This window comes from Oncorhynchus mykiss, chromosome 21 (assembly GCF_013265735.2).
Source record: "Oncorhynchus mykiss isolate Arlee chromosome 21, USDA_OmykA_1.1, whole genome shotgun sequence".
Taxonomy (NCBI): Eukaryota; Metazoa; Chordata; class Actinopteri; order Salmoniformes; family Salmonidae; genus Oncorhynchus; species Oncorhynchus mykiss.
Genome location: NC_048585.1, coordinates 19,832,061 through 19,843,178, shown reverse-complemented (window position 1 = coordinate 19,843,178; position 11,118 = coordinate 19,832,061). Strand labels below are relative to the sequence as shown.

The following is an 11,118-nucleotide window of genomic DNA, read 5'->3' as shown; positions in this document are numbered from 1 at the left end:
GCTTCTACAGAAATAGAAAACTGTAAATGTAAGGGTGACTGCCAGAAAGAGGCAGCAGACCACTAGCAGAGCTGTCAACACACTGGCCATCCAATGATAGGGGTCTGTCTGTCGCACTGATACACTAGTGGGATCCGAGGTTGAGACGGTGTTGACAGAAGTGGGATATGGAGTACTGGTGGAAAGAGTGGGACTAGAGGCTATAGTTGTGGCAGTAGTTGGGCTGGAGAAACAGTCACGTCTGAAGCTCACAGGGCCTACCTTGCTGATGGGGAACTCTGGGAGCATTGCCTGGCTGAACGCAAGGCTACTCTGTCTGGCCTCTGAACTAATTTCCTCCCACATGCGCCAGACCTGACCCACAGGGTACCGTCCCTCGACACCATCTCCCCCCCCACCTGTCATAGGGTGAAGTTGTATCAAGACACAAGAGTGGATCCAGGTGCCAGGGACAGCACGGCAAGGTGGTGGCTGCCAGAGTCATTGAAGAAGCGGGACAGCTTGTCCAGGAGAGGCTCCACCCTGTGGCACAGTTGAACATGATCATTCAAGTCGTCCTCCGCATTGGTGTCATACCATGTCATTATGTGTCCAATTACTAGACTGCCTGGTTACGAGGAAACCATAAATGCTACCAGGCAGGGACCCTCCAAAGGCTTCTATGACACATTCAAGGCTGGCTGAACACATTGCTTTCTATAGTTTTATATGTTCAGGGTTCCACTTTACTATCATATAGAAAATAATATAAAATAGCCTTACATTATAACTGTAACTCAAGTTATGTAGTCTACATATATGAAATGCACCTGTCAGCTCATTTATGTAGACAAAACACTGTAGCAACATGCACAAGATACAGCCACCTCAAAAAGAAGCCCCATCCACCCCTATTATATCCCCCTCTTACAGTTGTGATGGATAGAGAGGGGGATGTTGACAAACCCAGGGGGTGACATCAATGAGAGACTTTTGAAAAAATAAACTATCACTGGGTTTCTCAATGCCTCTAGGCTTTAGTTGCCCTGTCCTTTATTCAGCTCTCCACTGTGAAAGAATGTGATCACGCAACAGGACAACAGTGGTCAGTTGTTACTCAAAGTCTCAACATTTCCCTTTTTCTTTACATATGGAGTTGAGTAACAGAGCGTTACTTAGCTTAGATTTTAATTGACCCAGTTTCCCTGCAGTGAAAGAATGTTTGGCTTGAGTTGCAAGCTGACCCTTGACAAAGTGGCCACCTGGTCCCGCTGGGTTTGGGTTTATGCTGTGGGGTCACACCTGAACTAACTTGTATTGGGGGCCATCATGTCTCAGCAGGATATGGATATGGGCCAGACAGTTTAATGATTAACATGAGGAAATTGGCGCACTGGAATCCCAGACCATAATGATTCCTTATAAGGGATGTAACTGACGATGACAGAATACAGCTCAATGTAGTAGTGCAAAGCTAAAATAAATCAGTAAATCATAAATTCCACTAATATATTTTTCACAGTGATTAACATGTGGTCAACATATTTTTACTGCAATTGTTTTTTAGTTTAGTCCACATGAGTGTACTGTAATGATCAATTATTAACTTGTTATATTGACTACACTAATAAACTCTTAGGACTAGAGGGAGGAGTTAGAAGATGTTCTCAAAGTACATTTAGGTTTTTCCTCTGAGAGGATCAAGGAAATTGCACATCGAGGTAAGTTTAAACAGTTCTTAGCATCTTATATTTCTTTTGCCATATTGATCGTACTTGGGAGTACACTTTGGTATGTCTCAATGCTGAAACATCAATCAAAGAAGTGTCTACTGAACTTGAAGAGAAATACTACAAAGTATATAAAACCAATTCAATATGTGACAGTATCTATTGAATATTGGAACATTAAAATAGGACTAAATTTATATTAAAATGTTATACTGTATTTGCATAATTGACTGACATGTAGAAATATAATAACATTTGAAGGGTGTACTGTACTGTCTGGTCTTATGAAAATATTGCGAAGACATTACAGAACTGTACAAGATCTGTTTACATAATATAATTGTCTCATAGTTTCCATATATGAAACCACAATGAATTTGAATGCAGAATGATATAACAATTTTTTTTGTGTGTAGTAATTAAAGTGTAATGCTACATTTTTTGACAAGTCAGAAACTCGGGAACCTCGGAGTTAAAATTAACGTAAGTTGTTTGCGTAGAGCTTCCTATTGGTTGATTCTGATACCCAAGTTTCACACTTGGAAAGTATAATCTTTCTACAACTAGTTTCCAAGTTTGACATTTCCGAGTTTACTAGTTCTGACTCAATCAGCCTGACTAACCGGTGTCTATGTAGCCTCACTACTTTTATAGCCTCGTTACTGTATATAGCCTGTCTTTTTACTGTTGTTTTATTTCTTTACCTACCTATTGTTCACCTATAATACCTTTTTTTGCACTATTGGTTAGAGCCTGTAAGTAAGCATTTCACTGTAAGGTCTACTACACCTGTTGTATTCGGCGCCCGTGACAAATAAACTTTGATTTGATTTGACATGCAGCATAACTATTTTGTAATTATACAGTAAATACATTACCATTTTCTTATGTGTAAGACCATTCACATATTTCCATCCACCTCTAATATGTGGTTCCAGTGTAATGCCTTTGTAAAGAGATGTTTTTGGTATGGGATGATTGTGTGTGTGTGTGTGTGTGTGTGTGTGTGTGTGTGTGTGTGTGTGTGTGTGTGTGTGTGTGTGTGTGTGTGTGTGTCAGCATGTTAATGAAACCGACTGACTGAATGCATATCTGCTCTCTCTTTACTGGTTGCCTTGGTGAGTTATTGGGCTAAGGTGAAGATGAAGATCTATGGCAACATCTCTGAACACAAATCCCTCCGAGCTTTACCCTTATTTGGGTTTCACGTTCATTTCTCCCATATATTCCATGTGGAGAAGACTCCTTTCTGTTGTTTTAAATGCTGGTGTTATGCAAATTAGATTGGAGTTCACCCTAACAGCACGTTTATAATGGACATTACTTTGAGAAATCAAACAACCAGAAATAAGTAATTTCCAATGGGAGGAAAAGACACAGGGAGACATTGTCAGAGGTTGTCCACTATATGTGACAAATTGCAGGAGTCATTATTTTTCAAAGGAGGGAAACACCTTCTGTTAACCCTCCTATTATGTTGCTGATCAACTTGACCCCTAAAATACTAGTTAACCTCTATCTCCATGAAATTAAATACCTTGTCCTCGTTTAGCGTCATGAACCTAACTCAAAATGTGGACACACTGATGTGTTGTAGAATGTCTGTAGATTTTGTGTACAAACATGATGTTGTGGGTCATTTTGATCCAGAGGCTTTCATGTGTATAGATAATTTCACAGGTCCAAAATAAACAAATGTCTGATGTATTTTGTTTTGACTGGTTCTGTTTGCACTTTTATAATTATGTTTGGGTGAAATGGAGCTTCCCCAAGCTTCTCAGTGTGAGGGCAGCAGATATCTGACACAGACACTCAAAAATGAGCTCCAACAGAAAATGCTTGTTTGTGAGAAAGAAAATATGTTTAACAAATAGTACTTAAATATAGAGTTCTTTAAATCAAATGTTCTTGCATTTCTTCTTTCTGAAAGGTCTGACAAGACAAATAAAGTTTTGGTTGTTTTTCCTTGATTCTTTGACTGTCTTGAGTGTGTTTAAATTATACGGGTCAATCTGACTCATACCACAATGGCCGTACATTTTTTTCAGCAAAGCACCTGGGTTAAATGAGTGAGGCAAACTACTTCTGGTGAACAAAAAGAGGCAACAAGTTAGGCTGAACTTTATGAAAATCACAGAACAAAACCACTGTGTGATTAACCAATCGGGGGAGGGAAGGTCTAGCGTGCTTGAACAACGGGCTGGATTTGCTATTGATAAGTGTGAATGTTGTTTGATACCACAAGCTACATTTCTTTGGAAATAATAAACTGAAGTGATCCGTCACCTACCGGACATGTCCACTAGCAAGAGATGCCTCCGACAAAGTTACGGAGCCCATTCATTTTCAGCGTAAGGTAGTAAGTTAGCAAGGCAAGAGCAGCTCGCTGAACAGATCCTGAACAGGGAAGGACTTAAATTGGGGAAAGCTTGATATATGTAAATTATTGCCAATATTGCACAACCAATTAAAGCTTAGAATAGCTTCCAGCCCCTACTGGATTGGCTGTCGATACCTAGCAGTACCTATCATGTTGTTGGCTTGCTAGCACCCACATGGCAAGCTACTCAGGGCGAAGCTAGCGTGGCTAGGTGAAGCATTGCTTGCTGGTGGATATTGGCAATTTATAGTAGACAGCCTATGAGCGATTTAACAGTTTGTTTCAAGAGGCAACCAGAGTTTTGCTAAACATTATGCAAATTATCATTAGATGTACGTAAAAAGTATGAAATAGTTGAACTTTTGATGGACAAAGTGGACAAAACTATATAAACTCAGCAAAAAAAGAAACAGCCCTTTTTCAGGACCTTGTCTTTCAAAGATAATTTGTAAAAATCCAAATAACTTCACAGATCTTCATTGTAAAGGGTATAAACTCTGTTTCCCATGCTTGTTCAATGAATCATAAACAACTAATGAACATCCACCTGTGGAAGGGTCATTAAGACACTAACATCTTACAGATGGTAGGCAATTAAGGTTACAGTTATGAAAACTTAGGACACTTTCTACTGACTCTGAAAAACACCGTAAGAAAGATGCCCAGGGTCCCTGCTCTTCTGCGTGAACGTGCCTTAGGCATGCTGCAAGGAGGAATGAGGATTGCAGATGTGGCCAGAGCAATAAATTGCAATTTCCGTACTGGGAGAAGTCTAAGACAGCGCTACAGAGAGAGCTGATCATCCTCGCAGTGGCAGACCACGTGTAACAACACCTGCACAGGATCGGTACATCCGAACATCACACCTGCGGGACAGGTACAGGATGGCAACAACAACTCCCTGATTTACACCAGGAACGCATAATCCCTCCATCAGTGCTCAGACTGTCCGCAATGCAATAGATTGAGAGAGGCTGGACTGGCTTCTAGGCTTGTTGTAAGGCAGGTCCACATCAGACATCACCGGCAACAACGTATTGGCACAAACCCACCATCGCTGGACCAGACAGGACTGGCAAAAAGTGCTCTTCACTGACGAGTAGCGGTTTTGTCTCACCAGGGGTGATGGTCGGATTCATGTTTATCGTCGAAGGAATGAGCGTTACACCAAGGCCTGTACTCTGGAGCAGGATTGATTTGGAGGAGGAGGGTCCGTCATGGTCTGGACTGAGCTTGTTGTCATTGCAGGCAATCTCAACGCTGTGCATTACAGGGAAGACATCCTCCTTCCTCATGTGGTACCCTTCCTGCAGGCTCATCCTGACATGATCCTCCAGCATGACAATGCCACCAGCCATACTGCTCGTTCTGTGCGTGATTTCCTGCAAGACAGGAATTTCAGTGTTCTGCCATGGCCAGCGAAGAGCCCGGATCTCAATCCCATTGAGCATGTCTAGGACCTGTTGGATTGGAGGGTGAAGTCTAGGGCCATTCCCCCCAGAAATGTCTGGGTGCCTTGGTGGAAGAGTGGGGTAACATCTCACAGCAAGAACTGGCAAATCTGGTGCAATCCATGAGGAGGAGATGCACTGCAGTACTTAATGCAGCAGGTGGCCACACCAGATACTGACTGTTACTTCTAATTTTGATCCCCCCCTTTTTTCAGGGACACATTATTCCATTTCTGTTAGTCACATGTCTGTGGAACTTGTTCAGTTTATGTCTCAGTTGTTGAATCTTGTTATGTTCACACAACTACTTACACATGTTAAGTTTGCTCAAAATAAATGCAGTTGACAGTGAGAGGACGTTTCTTTTTTTGCTGAGTTTACGTTTTCGTCCATCTCTGTGTGACATTGGCCTAAGTCTCGATGGTCTGTCGTCAATATTTATGTATCTTATAGAAATTCCCTCTCCTCCCTGAAGATGGCGCTTAACTGGCCCGGCCTGCTGTCAATCGGGGTGTTCTACCTCATCGTCCTCGCGACAGGCGTCTGGGCGTCCAGGAAGTCCAAACGCGAGGAGAGGAAGTGCACTGGAAACCTTAGTGAGGTTGCCATGGTTGGAGGGCGGAACCTCAACATCTGGGTCAGCATCTTCACTACCACAGGTGTGTTGTCAACCTAACTAACTTGTAACATAAGATCACCTAGATTTGAAAGTCATTGTCTCTTTCAAAATACTTTAGTGTTTTTCAATGTTTAGTGATTGTTCTGTGTGACCACCCATTCTCTACAGCTACATGGGTGGGAGGAGGTTTCATCTTAGGCAATGCTGAGGTGGTCTACGACCCTAAAAGGGGCCTGGCTTGGGCCATCGGACCAATAGGCTTCGTCCTTAGCCTGGTTGTAGGTATGTATGGTTATGTTATCATAACACTTGGGCTGTGGAGGCTGCTGAGTGGAGGATGGCTCATAATAATGACTGGAATGGAGCGAATGGAATGGCATCAAACATATGGCAACCATGTGGTGTAAGGTAAATAATTCACAGTAAATGGATTTGTGACTGCAGGTGCGTTGTTCTTTGTGAAACCGGTCCGAGAGAAGAATTACGTCACCATAATGGATCCGTTCCAGGAGAAGTATGGAAACACGTTAACTGCTATTCTCTTTGTTCCATCACTCCTTGCTGACATCTTCTGGATAGCCTGTGTGCTCGCTGCATTGGGTAAGTCAGTTGTTCTGTCAGCAAAATAGCCATCACAGCACCTTTTAGCACGTGCCAGGACTAGAGCCACGTTTACCTGGTTATGTCACGTGGAAAAACTGTCTCTAGCTTAGATTTCTCTGAGTGATTCTTTGATGTCATTTATTGAAGAATAAGTAATTGTTTTCCACCACCACATTTTCTGGAAGCATGAGAATGAGTCTAAAGTCTAAACTCTCACATTATTAGTTGCTGATGTTGGCCAACTCCCTGATGCATGAATGAGTGCATGAACCTGCATGGCATGTCTGTAAGTTATACATTGGGTGAATGGTTGAGGCCTTCTAGCGACATCATGACACTAGATCTCAGGGACGTTGATGGCGATAGGCTACACACAGAAGCTTGCAAGCTACTACGCTAGCTAGAATGTGTGAACAATCTGTACAATGCTTTGCTCTAGGGGGAACGGTGAGTGTGATCATGGATATCCCATCACCCTTGGCTGTGGCCCTGTCTGCTGCCGTGGCAGTTCTCTACACATTACTGGGAGGGCTGTACTCGGTGGCCTACACTGATGTCATCCAGCTCATCTTCATGTTCCTCAGTCTGGTGATAAAACTTTGTCCTGCACTCTTAGACATTTTTTTTTCAAAAGGGTTGTTTGTCTGTCCCCATAAGGGAACCCTTTATGGAAAGGGTTCAACATTTAACCCAAAAGGGTTCTACCTGGAACCAAAAAGTGTTCTTCAAAGGTTTCTGCTATGGGGACAGCGGAGTAACTATTGGTTCTAGGGTCAATGTGTTATAGTGAGTGAGGCACGTGTGTGGTCTACTGTATATATACACGCCAAGATTCACTTTATTTACGTGTCAGCGTTTCTGTATGGGAATTGCTTCAACTTATTATTTTCTTCCCTTTCAATGGTTTTGTGGTTATGTTTTTTCCCTTCCAGTGGTTCTGTGTGCCCTTCATACTGATGAGCCCCGCCTCAACAGACATTACAGTCACAGCGGTGACAAAACTGTATCAGGAGCCATGGACCGGCAGGCTGAAGTTGGCAGATGCAGGGCGCTGGCTGGATGACCTGCTACTGGTGGTAATGTCAACATAAAGTCACATTTCACTCCAATTTCACAGTTTGTCAGAGGTGGTCAAACATGGTCTAATATCTAGTTGATTCCACATCACAGACCATCTGTTGTATAGATCTATATCTAAATGTCTCCCAAACGAAGACCCTATAATTTTCATTGTATTGTGTTACCTTTCTATTTTCTGTGCTGGTTGTTTTCTCATTTAGATCCTGTCACTTTTTGGATTTCAACATTTTTATGGTCCATTTCAATGTCTCGCTCTCTCAGACTCTAGGTGGAATCTGTTACCAGGCCTTCTACCAGAGAGTCCTGGCCACAGCCACTGTGGCTCAGGCTCAGTTCACTTGCTATGCTGCCTCTGTCTTCTGCTTCATCCTCGCCATACCACCTCTTCTCATTGGTGCTGTGGCAGCATCCACAGGTACAGCAGTGTGTTCATCAAAATGTAGGAGTAGGCTTCATGGGAAGAGCCGACTCTGTCCCAATAATGTCAATCACTGGGAGTTCTATAAATATCATAAGCTTGCTTTTTTTCTCTCCCTCACTTAGATTGGAACCAGACCAGTTTTGGTCTACCTACTCCCTACGAGCAGGGCAAGGCGGGTATGATTCTGCCCATCTCCCTGCGCTACCTGTGTCCACCTTTCGTCTCTCTTGCCGGAATCGGCGCCATTGCTGCTGCCGTGATGTCATCTATTGACTCGGCCCTGCTGTCTTCTGCGTCCCTTTTTGCCCGAAACATCTACAAAAACATTTTCAGCAAAAGGGTGAGAGAAAGTTGGAGAATCTACTTACAAACATCTTAGTTTATTCTATGTAACTATCTATTTGTAAATGTTTCCCACAAATTTACTGAATAGGGCACTGCGATTGATTTTTCTTCTTCATTTTAGGCCTCTGAGAAACAAATTCTACGGGTTGTAAAGGTGTCCATCCTACTGTTTGGTTTCATGGGGGCGGGCTTGGCAATGACGACCTCCTCTGTGTATGTCTTCTGGATTCTCAGTGGAGATGTGATGTACACGGTAGTGTGTGCACAGTTGATCTGCGTCCTCTTTCTACCTGGGAAGGTCAATGGGTATGGTGCCTTGGCAGGCCTTGTGGTAGGGCTACTGCTGCGGCTACTAGTGGGAGAGCCCCTGCTTGGTGTGCCTGGACTCATGCCCCTTCCCTGGGACAGCCTACACGAGGACGGGCGTCTGCTGCATGTCTTCCCATTCCGCACCGGCATCATGTTGGTCTCTCTGGCCACCATCCTGGTTGTGTCACGTTTCGCAGCCTGCCTTTTCCTTAAAGGGCTACTGCCTGACAACTGGGATGTATATGGACTTGGCCAAAAAAGGAGGATTTTGATGAAGGATATGGTAGCTAAGGATCTGACTGAGAAGATTGGACTGAACACAAGGCAGATGGACCCATCTCCTCATGCGAGCACAGAAGATATGAGGTCTTTACAATGACTTGGGGTTCCATCATGTAGATAGTTACAGTGGGGCAAAAAAGTATTTAGTCAGTCACCAATTGTGAAAGTTCTCCCACTTAAAAAGATGAGAGAGGTCTGTAATTTTCATCATAGGTACACTTCAACTATGACAAACAAAATGAGAAAAAAAATCCAGAAAATCACATTGTAGGATTTTTAATGAATTTATTTGCAAATTATGGTGAAAAATAAGTATTTGGTCACCTACAAACAAGCAAGATTTCTGGCTCTCACAGACCTGTAACTTCTTCTTTAAGAGCCTCCTCTGTCCTCCACTCGTTACCTGTATTAATGGCACCTGTTTGAACTTGTTATCAGTATAAAAGACACCTGTCCACAACCTCAAACAGTCACACTCCAAACTCCACTATGTCCAAGACCAAAGAGCTGTCAAAGGACACCAGAAACAAAATTGTAGACCTTCACCAAACACATGAAAATCATATTTCAACCAGGCAGGTGCGCCACAAAATTCAGAAATAGCGATATAATTAATGCCTTACCTTTGAAGATCTTCTTCTGTTGACACTCCAAAATGTCCCAGAAACATCACAAATAGTCCTTTTGTTCGATAATGTCCTTCTTTATGTCCCAAAAATGTCAATGTATTTTCCGCGTTTGATTCAGAAATACACCGGTTTCAACTCGCCCAACATGCCTACAAAGTATCTAATAAGTTACTTGTAAACTTGGTCCAAACATTTCAAACAATGTTCCTAATCCAACCTCAGGTACCCTAAAATGTAAATAATAAATCAAATTTAAGACAGAATAAACTGTTTCTAATACCTGATAAAAACAACGTGAAGCGTGCTCCAGTTCACGCGCACCAAAACAGTAGAGTCCACCTGGAGTGACTATTTCTTAACTTTTCAAAAGAAAAACATCGAACAATTTCTAAAGACTGTTGACATCTAGTGGAAGCCATAAGAACTGCAGCTAGGTCCTTAATAATAAGGGTATCCCATAGAAAACAACTGGAAAATCCTATGACCTCAATTTTTTTTATTCCCTGGATGGTTTGTCCTTGGGGTTTCGCCTGCCATATCAGTTCTGTTATACTCACAGACAGTATTTTAACAGTTTTACAAACTGTAGAGTGTTTTCTATCCAAATCTACTCATATGCATATCCTAGCTTCTGTGCCTGAGTAACAGGCAGTTTACTTTGGGCACGCTTTTCATCCGGAGGTGAAAATACTGCCCCATACCCAAGAGAGGTTAATTCAATTAACAATGTTACCTTTTCAAAGAAATGTAGCTTGTGGAAAGTATTGTTACCTTTTCTTGTTACTTGTTTGTCATCTTCATGTTTATGGTACATTTGTATGAATATTCTTCAAAGTCTGTTTGTTTAGAAATAAATAAAAATACAAGCTAAATTACGAGTGATCAAGCATGAATGACACCACCCTAGTTAGGTGGAAAAACAAGGTAAAACGGTGAACTGTCACTTTAAGAGTTTGTCTCCCAGACACATATTAACTCGGTTCTGGACTAAGTAGCATTTTCAATGGAGATTCTTTGTGTGCACATTCTGGATCCTGAGTGTCTATAATATCATATACACAGTGGTGTTAGCCCAGTTAGCTATCCTATTTCTGTCTAGACAAATCAATGATTATGGAGTCTGTTTGGGCTTTGGGATAGGGCTTTTCCTCTGTGGCCTGTTTGATGTGCTCACACACACATACCTCTTCTTTGCTCTTTCCCTTACTTCTCTCCTCAGCCACAATCCTTCTTGTGTCACGTTTGGCAGGCCCCCTTTTCCTTACTGGCTACTGCCCCATAGATGGGATG

General features: G+C 42.4%; 1 protein-coding gene across 1 annotated transcript; it reads left to right on the top strand.

The window, feature by feature from the left end:
• The first annotated feature begins 940 nt into the window (after positions 1-940).
• LOC110499939 (high-affinity choline transporter 1) lies at positions 941-9,436 on the top strand. The gene is made up of 9 exons (XM_021576995.2): positions 941-1,700; positions 6,016-6,199; positions 6,328-6,441; positions 6,604-6,759; positions 7,202-7,350; positions 7,695-7,838; positions 8,104-8,257; positions 8,386-8,603; positions 8,730-9,436. The coding sequence occupies exons 2-9, from the start codon at positions 6,016-6,018 to the stop codon at positions 9,294-9,296; spliced, it is 1,686 nt and encodes a 561-aa protein (XP_021432670.2). The 5' UTR covers positions 941-1,700; the 3' UTR covers positions 9,297-9,436.
• Positions 9,437-11,118: the final 1,682 nt, after the last annotated feature.

Coding starts and splice junctions, on each gene's coding strand:
- LOC110499939 (XM_021576995.2), top strand. CDS start 6,016: ATGGCGCTTAACTGGCCCGGCCTGCTGTCAATCGGGGTGTTCTACCTC. Junction 7,351..7,694: donor TCTTCATGTTCCTCAGTCTG/GTGATAAAACTT, acceptor TTTCCCTTCCAG/TGGTTCTGTGTGCCCTTCAT. Junction 7,839..8,103: donor TGGATGACCTGCTACTGGTG/GTAATGTCAACA, acceptor TCGCTCTCTCAG/ACTCTAGGTGGAATCTGTTA.